The sequence below is a fragment of the Astatotilapia calliptera genome, chromosome 14 (genome assembly GCF_900246225.1).
Source record: "Astatotilapia calliptera chromosome 14, fAstCal1.2, whole genome shotgun sequence".
In the NCBI taxonomy this organism is placed as follows: domain Eukaryota; kingdom Metazoa; phylum Chordata; class Actinopteri; order Cichliformes; family Cichlidae; genus Astatotilapia; species Astatotilapia calliptera.
The window spans coordinates 13,101,193-13,114,452 of NC_039315.1; the positions used below are offsets into that span (position 1 = coordinate 13,101,193).

Here is a 13,260-nt window from a genome sequence, read left to right on the forward strand (position 1 = left end):
GCAATAGTTAAGAATAGTTAACGTCTTGCATGAGCTCTTAAAAACAAAAACAAAATAACAAACCCTTCAAAGTATTGCATGTATTTAAGAGGGAGTTAGGAAGTTGAATTAAAGTAAAATACAAAGCACTAATAAACTACAATAATACTACTCATATCTGGTCTTCAGATCTGGTCACCCTACTGCAATGTTGGATTCATCGAAAGAGCTGTCACTCAGTTCCACAGGCAGTTTTTCCACTTGACTTACACTCACACTATTAAATCCCCCGTTGCCCAAAAAGCCTTTTCCTAATAAACCACAATGAGAAACTCTGTCAGTAAAGTGCACACAGGACACCTTTGGCTTAAATGTTTTTATTCTGAGTCTGTGAGCTGAGCAGAAAATCCCTGTGGATACTATGACCCAAGACCAGATGGTCTTAAAACACAGCAGAAAACATAGAAACTAGAAGAAGTTCTGAGGTGATGTGTCATTTCATATTCAAGTTTTTTAAAGTTCTCATTAAAGGTAACCGTTTTTAAGTTTGTTAAGGGGGAGGTATTTATTTTTACACACAAATTTTGAAGTAGGTGACATCAAGTTAGTACTATTTAATCATTTGATTAAAAATCATCATAAAACTAAGTATTTTAAAACTATATTCACCTGGTGGGTAGAGTTTACAAATTATACATTTGCATAGAAAACATATGGTGACTTTACATTATCTTCCAGCTCTTAACAGTATATACAGTCATGGTAAGAAAAAAAAACAAGCACACCCATTCTCATTCATTTCTGAGGTTTTGAATTGAACATGCCAGGTTCTGGTTCAGTGACATGTCTGAAAATGAGGTAAAAACAAAACACGACATATAACATCATGTCATTCATTTATTTAACAAACCCTAATCCAAAATGCACAAGTAGTGTGTATAGAACCACCATCAGCCAGAATAATAACCAAACTACATTCTGATTTGTTGGTGTTCCAACCGACCAGACACAGTGGTGGGTAAGAAGGAGAGGAAGACCACAATTGTGATAAATTCCCAGCTGATAGCAATGTGAAGATGTTTTCTTTTTCAGACATTCTGTTGTAGATTTGGTCTGTGATTCAATTTCATTCAAGCTTTAGCTGTCGGACACATGGTCTCACCTTTGACTCTAGAATAATTTTCATTTGTTTTGAAAGTTTTTCATTTATGAATAATGTCTCTCACTGTAAAATTACCTTATAACTCTTCCTATACTGATGGAAAGCAACAGTTATCAACTAAGATCATTGCTGATGTCTTTCCTCATTGACATTGAGTCAACACACAACTGAATGCTTTAGTCCAAAGAAGTGCCAAAACACCTGCTTTTATAGAGGTGGTCGTACTTGCACATGCTCAATTAATCAAGTACATGTGATTCGCGGCATCTAGCTGCTACTTATTGTCTTAATTCGACTCTCTTAATGGAAGCAGAAAGAGTGTCCTTGTAGTTTTCCACTCACTGCTTCTGCATTTTGATTTATTTTCTGTTAAAAAAATAATGACAGTATAATATGGCATTTTGAATGTTAATCTGAGGTTGTATTTAACTAATTAACTAATGATAAAGACCAGGTGCTCTAAATGCTAATATTACATTTTGTTTTTCTTCTGGAAGAAGTTTATTTTTGTTTGTTTTTTAACATTGTAGTATGCTGTGGTACGATTAGTAAGTACAATTAGTAAGTACGATTAGTAAGTAAATATCAGAAAGTGAAAGAATGTTACTCTTTGCAGTCTGTGAAGTACAGACTGAACCAGAAAGCATTCGCTTAACCACGCCTCTATGTGCTATTGCTAAATAAGTATTAAGGACATAGCTGGAGGCTTCCTCTAAAGTACACAACCTGAACCAACACCCAAAATTTATGTGAGAACAGACACTGAGATCAGGGTGTAGTTCTTAAAAATGCACAAGTGGGTCACAGATAATCAAGCTTTATAAAAAAATAATGGTAAAAAAATCCTGGGGTTGGTTTACCAGTACAGTATGAGGTAGTGCTGTGCTCTGATATGACCTTTTAAACAAAAAAAGGACACCTCCTGTGTTACAAAAATGTTATGATACTGCTCAGGTGTTGCATATATTCATGGCTTTGCAATAAAGCAGGGAGTAACTGCAGTCAGTAGGTGTGGTACTAAACGATTCAATGCTTTTAGATTAATTTTACCCTATAAAGTTACAATTATAAAGAAAATATAGAAACTGTGAAACTGTCATTAAAAATAGAAGTAATCAATTTATTTGCATTTTGAAAATCATGTAAATCATGTCAAATCAGACACATAATAAAAAATATAATTTTTTTTTCCATTTCTATATTTATACAATATAACCTCCAGGATGTATGTCATTGACTGTTTAGGGCACATCCTGCAACAAGCTACACAAAATTTATGCCTGTAACAAAGTGTATCCGTATGCTTCCATCAGTATCACAAGCATGGGATATAGAAGCTATACAAAAATAAGGTAATGTTACATATATATTTTACTTATATTTTCTATAACATAATTCAAGGTATGCACTGTTAGGGACAGTATACAATTCTTTGGGACAAGGTTAACAACTTCACACATAACACTGACAAAAAGAAAAATGATTATATTTTAGTGATCTGCATAGACATATTTTAAATTCAAAGTCCATGTGTTAAAAAGACATTCTAAGTAATTATAAGCATTACATTTAATTTATTTATTTATTTATTTATTTATTTTTTACCATAAATCTGAATGTTAAATAACAATTAGTGTGGACCCAGTGGACAAAAATACCTTGCTTGTTCCATTAAAGCAAAAACAAGCATGAAAAGCATGACAAATGTAGCGTTTTGTATTAGAGGAAATGGAAATGTGTTACAGCCCAAGTTGAAGTATAAATGCATTCTTATATAAAGTAAACACATTTTACAACAATTTAAATGTGATTATTGCAACCAAAGCCTGTGTGAACTTCATCACTGGGATCAACTTTATCAAGACCAGCTCATTTAAATTGGTATTATTTGCCTTAAAATGCAATTGTGTGACACCGGTAAACCCAGTTTTACCATCTGATAGTGGCTGACCCATTTAAGAAGACAATATGAAATGAAAGTAAATCAACTTTGACTTAGATTTTTAGAAATCTGTCAAGTTCCCAACAGCTAACACATAGTTTAAGCTGAAAGGTAAAGTGTGGACCAACAAGCGGACCATCAGTGAACATCCCAGGCTCTGATTGACCAGGTAATACTAGTAAATGTATGTACTACCCTGTCATATATGGATCCTACTGATCTGACCTGACTCACTACTCCTAAAATACTGTTCAGAATTTAATCTAACATACAATCAGTGATCACCTAAAGGGTCTTCATCCAAACTGCGCTTAAAGTCTGATGATCTGCATACTTGCACTGCTACTGATACGTCCATGATAAGCTAGGTGTAGAATCTATGCGTCACACCTAAACGCACTATATGTGTCTTTGTTTGTTTTTCCCATAAAGCATGTATCCTCAGGTTACTAATCGCCAGGGATCCCTTGGCTGTGCTTCCGAAAATATTGTTTGCTCATTTTCAGTGTGTCCCTTTGTTGTATTTTTTTTTTTTTAGTTTTTAGAGAATCAGATACAGATTAAGATTTGTTTCATAATCAAGTATCACAGCAATCATACTTTTATTACTGAAACTGAGCCCGTTTTACAGAAACAACTTGAGTGTCACAGACTTACAGACAATCGCACTCTTTTAGAACAACCTATTTTTGAGGACAGTTCCTATTGCAAATCTGCCACAGGCCTGAACCAGGTTAATAGTTTTTCCCAAGGGGTCCAGGTTTTCACCTAGCAATGCCTTGAGTAACACTGATGGTGTTGCTTGCAGACAAATGCTTTTTTTTTCACAACAAAGAAGAGATTATAACCGGCATTTGACATTAGATCCCTGTAAAGTAATCTTTCTCAGGTTGTCCCTTCATGTTGTATTATGGTGGTGTTCTTTGGGGACTCGGGAGTCCCTTTCGTGTCTTGATGCTTCACAAAAGACCTTGGTTTTCCTCTGAGATAGGTGTGTCTTTAAGTTAGAGACTGTACACAACAGTGCTGAACGTTCTATTTTCAGTTTAGCGCCTGAGGCCAAAACAAAAAACGACCCATTACAAAACTCTGACGACAGTTACTTCTGTTTTTATCACATTATAAGATCTCCACAAACTTGTGATCAAATCACTGATCATGGCTTTTCAGACACCTTTGAAAACAGAATGCTATTTGTTTGTATATGTTTCCTAGGCAACACGTACTCCGCTTATACCCAAGACAGCAATTAAGTGTTTTTCAAATCCATAAATGTATTAATTTAAAATAGATCATATATGTTATGTTATGTTAAACAGCACAGTTTAATGAGTCTTTATACAACATGTTGACACTCCTACCAAATCCTATAGTGCAGTTTGTTTTTTGGCTATGAAACTAAATATGATGTTTCACTTCAGATAAAAAAAAAGATGAAATTAATAAAATAACCAAATTAATATAACAAGAACACAAGGTGATACCATAGGTGATACTATAATTCCTTGGCATAAATGTCAACATTTTAATAAAGAAAGTGTATCGGATGATTTTAATTAATAGACTAACTTTATTATGTGGAACTGACATTATGGTGCCTGAAGATGCAGTATTCCATTTGTTATTGTTGTCAAAATAAGCCAGAGCTCGATGTTCAATTCTACACAATCCTAAAAATACTTTGATGATATTTTCTTCAAGATCAAAATGTATTTTAAAAGAAGAAGCCAAAATGATTTGAAAAAAAGAAGATATTCATGTTCAAGGCTCAGTGTTCAGGTTACACTATTGTCTTCCATCACCCGCCCCTGTGGGGACAACGGTATAAATAGGATCTGGAATCTGGAAGCTGAGAGGAAGAAGACCCCAGATGAAGGCTTATCGGTGAGTCTCACAATTAAAAAAAAAAAAAATAAAAAATCTATTTATGAAAATTATTCAAATTAATGTGTCTGCATCAGGAAAAATATTTTTATGTATTAGCAGAGAAAAATATTAATTGTAAAAGTTAAACCTGAGAAATATTGAGTGTATTGTGAGTATTTTGAGATGTTTTTGTACTGAGACAGCATGATGAATGTGTCTATGCAGAATACAATTACTTTTTAATCATCTCAACTATGAATGTGCTATCAATTTGATGTTAATGAACTTGACTGAAAATTTATTCTGTTTTTCCTCTCAAGTGGCTGCTTACTGTGTGTTGTACAATAGCCTTAAGAAACTAATACCTCTGTAAGCTTTGCCCTGGAGGGAGGTTACCCCGTTGTTTTTGACACAGAAAAGAAATCTGTCCATTTTTGAAGAGTTTTTTTTTTCTTCCCAAAAACACTTTTTGTTAAAAGAAAATGGTGAATGCCTTATTCTCATTGTTTTGGTGTTTTCTCACAGGTCCACACTGAGAACAATGAAGCTGCTCCTTCTTCTATTCCAGCTTGGCCTAATTTTGAGGGCTGATGCTCAGACACCAGATGCTTGTGCTTTAAGTCCTACAAACAGAGCTCCAGGTTTGTATCATCATTTTCTGCAGCATGTTCTCCAGTTTAAAAAAACTCTTAAACTTCCAGTAATTTGTTCTAAATATTTTTATTTTTCCTCTCCTAGAGAACTCTGACATATCCGTGACCTGCGGCACTGAGAATATGGACTTGAGCATCTACCTTTGCCCGATATACAATGCTTTTTACAACGAGTCCCTGATGGTCCTCAATAATCAGATCACCAATTCTAGATGTTATGGGACAGCTGACTTCATTGCCGTCCCACCAAGATTAAGATTCAGCTTTCCCATAAATACAACCTCTCTATCTTTCTGCAATAATAATTTTGAGGTAACCTATGCAATAGCTTTTTGCTGCAGATTTATAATACATTTTTAAAATACATTTATTGTACGCTGTCAAGTTAAAAACTACTTCTCTGTCAACAGATAACCACTCAAGTTGGGACTGGGCAGTTTTCTGACTTTTCAAATGTCCAGTTCGTCAACATCTCTGGCACTGTTACTTCTATAGACCCCGCTGCGGGCACGATCACCTACAGGCCCCAGATCCTGTATAAGTTCTCCTGCAAATACCCCATGCAATATCTGCTCAACAACACAAACTTGGCTGTGTGAGTATGTAATGCCACATGCAAAAGATATGTGCACAAATGTATCTGTTATATTAAAAGCATAAAAAATAATAATAAAATGAAATAAAAGCATAATATGATTGTCTTTTTTTATCAACTACAGATCTGGTGTGACTCTGGCCATAAAAGACAACAATGGCACCTTTCTCAGCACACTGAGTATACAACTCTACAGAGTAAGACCCTTTAAAACTTTTGGAAGATTACCAAAAAACTTTTCAAACTCAGTTACTCAGTTACTTTTCTGTGGAACAGGATCAACAGTACCAACAGATCTTAACCATCCCAGAAACAGGACTTGACTTGAAGACGAAGATTTATGTTTCAGTGAAAGCCACCAATCTAACAAAGAAGTAAGCTTTAACTATTTACATTAGACTGGCTGCGTTAACAGAAAAGACCCATAAAAAAATCTCTGTCTGTCCCCAAAGGTTCAATGTGCTGCTGGACAGATGCTTTGCAACAACAAGTCCATATCCCACGCAAAGCACCTCTTATGATCTGTTTGTGGGGTGAGTTATACAAATGTAACCACAATTCATCTAATCATTGACATACACTGAAACTCATTTCAAGCGAGCCCCTGAAACCTTCTCAAGTGCATGTATTTTGTTTCACTTTAGGTGTACACGGGATGCACAGACTGTGGTGGAACAAAACGGAGTGTCACATACTGCAACCTTCAACTTTGAGGCCTTCAGATTTGTGGAGCACAAAAATCGGACAGTTTCTGCTTTCTACCTGCACTGTGTCACCAGACTCTGTGAGACATCCACATGTAGCTCATTGCTGCCTGTGAGTGGAAGTGACTTGTTTTTACCAGACATCTTGAAAGAATTCATTTTTTTTTGTATTACTAAGATAAATAAAATGTATTTTGTTTGTCTTTGTTTATTTTCGATAGAACTGTGGCACCCCCCGAATTAGGAGAAAGAGAGAGGTGGAGACCGTGTCGAGCAATGCTACAATCACCTCTCCCATCATAGTCGTGGGCAACCAGAAAACTGGTATGTGTTTAGAACAAATTGCAATAAAATATGTATTCTTGTGTTATTATCCTTTTATGCCGCTTAATAAAGATTATTTTTCACCTGATCAAATCTGCCAATACAGCTAGTGGATGAAAACAGAGGATTACATTAAATTACAATTAATAGATTAATATTTTTGCGCAATGTAAAAAAAAAATTGTGCTGTCAGCATTAATCTCGTTAAAATGACGGTAACGCGGCAAATCTCCGTTAGCGAGTTAGCCCCGTGTCCGCGCTAACTCGCTAACGGAGATTTGCCGTGTTAATGCGGTTATGGCGTTAACGTCATTTTAACGAGATTAACGCTGACACAATTTTTTAAAAAATTATCAAAACTTAGTCTTTGATGGTAGATTTTGGTTACCCTGTCGAGTCTGAACCAAGTTATTTCTCCTCTGTTTTCAGGCTTTATGCTAAGCTGCCTGCATAGCCTGAATGCACCTAGCATCAGTTTATGAGATTTCTAGTGTGTTTTCAGTTTTCTAGTGTGACTTTTTTCAGAAAAGCAACTAAGCAATTCTTTTTCAACAGCACAATAAGCTTGAAATCTATCCATTTCTGACCATGACTTTTGATTCACTTTTACAGGAGAAGATCAAAATTCTGACGTATGACATTTCTGTGTTAGTGTGTACAAATTTATTCTGAAAGGGTTACTTATTCTGTCTGTAATAAGCAATGCTGACTCATTAGATATACAATGTTTTAATACCTTAATGCTTTTCTCTTTTCCTGTTCACAAAGGTGTGAATAATGGGGGCAGCTACAATGGGCCTCTGGTGGCTGTCATCATGTGTTTCGCCATATTTTCAGCACTGCCCTGACCGTTCACACTGGGATGTACATCGGGCGCAGAAAGAGAAAGTTCTAATATCTTCTGACTCAGAGTGGAGTCCTTTTACCGATCTCCCAAACTGCTAGTGCAGTATTTCATCATCTACAATGCATGGTCATTATACAGTAGATAATAAAACAGGTCATGGGGAACAATAGTAAGGAACAGTGCATGGTCTTTTTCATATTTCTATGTAGCTTTTCCATTTCACAAACATATTACATGGTGGTCGGTGGTTATCTAAGCATGCAACTTCAGTATAAATCATATAGTTTGTTAATGGGGAGATAAGGGCTCAGAATAATTTAAAATAACTGTGTATGGCAAATAAATGATTTGAACCAGGTTGTCAAGAGTCTTATTGATAAGGAATGATGGCACCTTGAAATCAATGACAATGAACTTTTAAATGATTTTTGAGTTGAGAATGGTGAAAAAAGTAGCTGCTCATGCTACATTGTTTGTTTTTTTCTTCTTTTTGCTGCCTGTTATTGCATAACAGACAGCAGAGGGAGCTAATATGTTGATGTTAAATAATAAATACTTGTTGACATTTATCAAGTTGCATATTTGTGTCGTCCTTATAGATCTAAACATCTTTCTATATCCCTGACTATTGTTATTATTATTATTATCTCCCAAATCGCTTCATTCACAATTTTAAGTGTGGAAGAAGGATACTGAGTATGTTTCTGAGAGAGTCATTTAAAACGGCGTATATTCACAGACCAGCAACAGCAGATATTTTGATGCCTCAGAACAGCAGATACAAGTCTTGTGCATAAAATACAAATAAAAGTAGAGACTTACTCCACCATTCATTTTGTTTTAACAGTCTTTTTGGGTTTCTGTCAACTCCAGAAACAAGTATATGGCATTGTAGCTGCTAAATGTTTGTTTATCAGGTAACTGTAGGCTTTGTGCAGCAAGCATAATGAGAGTTCTCTAGTTTAAAACCATTCTCAATCTTCCACCGACTTGATTGAAATCTTTTATTTTTCCTCTCCCAGAGAACTCAGATGTATCTGTGACCTGCGGGCCTGAGCACATAGACCTGAGCATCTACCTTTGCCCGATGTACAATGCTTTTTACAACGAGTCCTGGGTGGTCCTCAATAATCAGACAAATAATCCTAAATGTTATGGGACTGCTGACTTCACTGTTGACCCACCAAGATTAAGATTCAGCTTTCCAATAAATCAAATTCTCTCTCTTTCTGCGGTAATAATATTGAGGTAACCTATATAATAGTTTTTACTTCAGTTTTAATTTTTTAACAAATTTATTGAAAGCTGTCATGCTAAAACATATTTCTCCATCAACAGATAAGCAGTCATATTAGGAGTGGACAGTTTTCAGACTTCTCATATGTCCAGTACGTCACTGTCTTTGGCACTGTTACTTCTATAGACCGCGTTGCGGGCATGATCACCTACAGGCCCCAGATCCGGTACAATTTCTCCTGCACATACCGGATGAAATATCTGTTCAACAACACCAAACTGAGTGTGTGAGTATGCCATGTGACGCACAGAGTAATACCTGCAAACTGAATCTGTCATACTCTAAAATAATATGTTTATTTGGTTGAATGCAGATCTGGTGGGACTTCAAGTATAAAATCCAACGATGGTAGATTATTCAACATGCTGAGTCTGCAGCTCTACAAAGTAATCTTTAAAATCTTTTAGAATTAACTAGAATATTAAAAAAAATACTTTTAAAACTTCATTTTCTTTATTAATTTTTCCTGGAACAGGACAAACAGTACCAAGAGATCTTAACTATCCCAGAAACAGGACTTGAAGTGAAGACAAAGATTTATGTTGAAGTGAAAGCCATCAATCTAAAAGACAGGCAAGTTTTAAAATTTACATTAATAACTTTTTTTTTTAAATTGTCTTTTTTTAAAAAAACCTCTCTGTTTGTTCTCAAAGGTTCAATGTGCTGCTGGAATGATGCTTTGCAACAACAAGTCCAAGTCCAATGCAAAGCGGCCATTATGGCCTGTTTGTGTGGTGAGTGAGATAAATGTAATATGTACCCATTTACACACTGACACATTTCAAGCTTTCTCAAGTACATGTTTATTATTTTACTAGGTATACACGGGATGCGCAAACTATGGTGGAGATCAATGGGGTGTCGCAAAAGGCGCTTTTCTCCTTTGAAGCCTTCAGATTGGTGGACAATGAGTATGAGACAGTTTCCACTTTCTATTTGCTTTGTGTCACCAGACTCTGTGAGGTGTCTAAACGTCGCTCGTTACTGTCTGTAAGTTCACTTCATAGACTTTGATCTTTAAAATATTATGTCTTTAACTTTTGCTCAGTTCTGTGAACATTTCCATTACCTGTTTGAAGATTGTTTTGCAGTTTTTCATGTTTTTGACAGAAATTTGGATCTTCTGAGAGACTGTGCAAGAGAAAGGTCAACAAATACGTGTCAGAGAGCACTATAGTAACTTCACCTGCCATCCACGTGAGAAGCCAGAGGAGGAAAGCAATGACACTTGTGTTGAGTAGCATAGGTATGCTTTCGTACTTGGCAGTAAATAACAGCACAAACATAAAAGGAAACAAAGTAGAAGATAGACAGTATTATATATGTTAATATATACATTTACAATATTTTGGGGGTAAATTAACCCTCTGAAGGCTCAGTCGTGAGCATTCAGATTCATTCATTCAAGCTTCACATTATGAATCCATTCCAAACAGTCAGAATTAAATTAAAAAATTGTCATTTTTTAGACCCGTTAGGCTGCTGTATGTTTTCTTATCACAGTTGCATCCTTTTGATTCTAACTAATTCTAACAAATTTACGCGATAACAGCAAGAATTCAAAGCTTTATAGCCACTCTGTTTCAAAACAGGCCAAAACCTCTGAATACACATTTTTGCTTCACTTCATAATTGTTCTATTTTCTTAGTAATGCATTTTTTAAATGTATTTTTAGTTGTATAATTTTATAAATGCAAGAAAAACATTGTTAACACATTTATAATAGATTGTGTGCCCTGTATTGTTAGGCTCAAGCATGTTTTGAGGCTAATTTTCTTTCTCTTTTTTTTGCAGTTTTGTTTTTGGCTCTTTTGATTTTAGATCAAAAGTTAATTTTTCTTTTAAAAGCAAAATTAGCTTTAAAACGAACCAGTTAATTAACATTACTGGTGTTCTTTCCTTTAGATTTTTCTGTAGATCTGCCAGCTGACTCAGTCTTTGATGCTAAGAATCTGTGTTGAATGTGATGTGTGAAGTTGCACAACTCATAAAATGGTCATGTAGGTTTAATTGAAATGGATGAATTCATTGTTGAGGACTTTTAGATCACGACAAACATCAAACTGAGCACAGAGCAGAAGATATTTTCTGAACCGTTATGAGCTTGTTCCATGGAAAGTGCTCTGATTGGACAATTTGATGCACTTCATTTAATTAACCAGAAATTTCTAACACAAATTTAGAAAAAACATAACCACTAAATCACTCTGGTCCAGTATATTGAAACCAAAAAGAAAGGGAAAGGTCCAATTGCACAAGTTTATTTTAATATGTCATAAAATTGTACAAATTTTTTGTTACAATAGTACAAAAATCCAGGCATTCGTTTATAATGTTAATAATTACATGTATGTTTATTCACATGTGAAAAAGTTATGTTTGAATACTATTAGACCCTTAACCCTACAGTGAGGGCTTTGTTTGCTCTGCTCTGCCCTGTCGGAGGCACTTTGCTGCTATTGTTTGGTCCACTTGGCGTCTTAAATGGAAGCGTTTAGTGTAAATCAGTACCATGTTGTTCTGAATCGTGACCTTTTCCTCAAATAAAACAAAGCTCATCTGATGGGAGTGGTTACCTCTAATGGTGACAATACCTCCATTCGTAGTGCACATATCAAATGATGGGAAATGCATGCGATGTCCTTTGTTACTGAATACCAACGCAATTTCACATCTATGGGAGGAATACGTTTTGAAAGAAAAGTGTTAAATTGCTTGCAAAGAATTATACCTAAGAATCAGTGTCACTGCGTATTAAAGCTGTATGACCAAACATCTTTTAAAAAGTCTTTTAAGCTTTATATTAGTGTCTTTTATTTGTTGCCGGCTTGTGTTTGCATATGTTCATATCTGCACCGTATATACATGTGTATCTGTATTTACGTGTATGTACAGTCTCTATTTACACATGTATCACCTTAGTTCAGTAACATTTTTTATGTGTTTTGTGGTAATAGCTCATTGGTTTAGCTGACCAAATCAGCTCCTTTAGACTCTGACCTCCTGCATCTGGAGCATTCGAGAAAATATCTAACTGCAAATCATCTTCAGCCAGTTTGCTTCACAGCTAAACTTGTAACGGTGATACATCATTACTTCCTGAATGTACCAGATGCTGGCCAATCAGCTTCTCCACCTTAACCAATCATAGGCGCATACTACAAAGCTAGTTGGACTTCTTTGCACTAGATCAACCTAAAACTACAGTGTTAGGTATCATCACAGTGGCATTGTCTCTTTGTTAACCTGAGCTTTCGGCTTCAGGGTCCGTGCGCATCCACATATTGTTTGATTCTTCCTCTGCATAAAATAGAACAGTTGAAATAGAGCTCTAATGCAGGGTGTATAGGTGCATCCTTTATGTTTTAAACAGTGAAGCATAAACGAGATAAGACATAAAACCATGACAGGAAGTAGAAGACATGCTAACAAGTACTCAGTTTTTTTTTTTAGGTTTTAAAGATGATTTGGTGTAGGAAAAGTTGGTTTGACATCCGATATCCTGACATTTTGATGTGAATATGATCAAAAGAAGCTCCACATACAAGTTCTCAGAAACACTGTTAAACTCCAATCACATTTGATATCATAAAATATAGTTGGGCTTGAAAAACTATTTATTCGTTTATTTATTTGGCACAGCTTTAAAGACAACTCTCTCCTTATGTCTTGTCCTCAATTTGCATGTATGGTGAGAGGGATTTACAGGAACTGAAGATGTATGAACTGAGAAAAGAGGCGAGAGAAGTCTAGAAGTCATGCCTACATAGTCTTAGTTACTCTTTACCACCTCGGGCGCAGCCTTTTCTCTGAAAATCCACTCTTCTAACTGTATGTACCTGTAATGTTTTGCTTTGACAAAAGCCAACAAACCCCCCATGGGCCTCTTT

General features: G+C 35.5%; 1 protein-coding gene and 1 pseudogene across 1 annotated transcript; both read left to right on the forward strand.

Annotated features, from left to right (window-relative positions):
• Positions 1 to 4,953: 4,953 nt before the first annotated feature.
• On the forward strand, positions 4,954 to 8,641 carry LOC113036756 (zona pellucida-like domain-containing protein 1). The gene is made up of 10 exons (XM_026193219.1): positions 4,954 to 4,967; positions 5,475 to 5,590; positions 5,688 to 5,914; positions 6,013 to 6,197; positions 6,322 to 6,394; positions 6,474 to 6,571; positions 6,650 to 6,730; positions 6,842 to 7,013; positions 7,123 to 7,225; positions 7,994 to 8,641. Exons 1-10 carry the CDS (start codon positions 4,954 to 4,956, stop codon positions 8,071 to 8,073), a joined length of 1,149 nt encoding a protein of 382 aa, XP_026049004.1. The 3' UTR covers positions 8,074 to 8,641.
• Positions 8,229 to 11,331, forward strand: LOC113036584 (zona pellucida-like domain-containing protein 1; annotated as a pseudogene).
• The last annotated feature ends 1,929 nt before the right edge of the window (positions 11,332 to 13,260 follow it).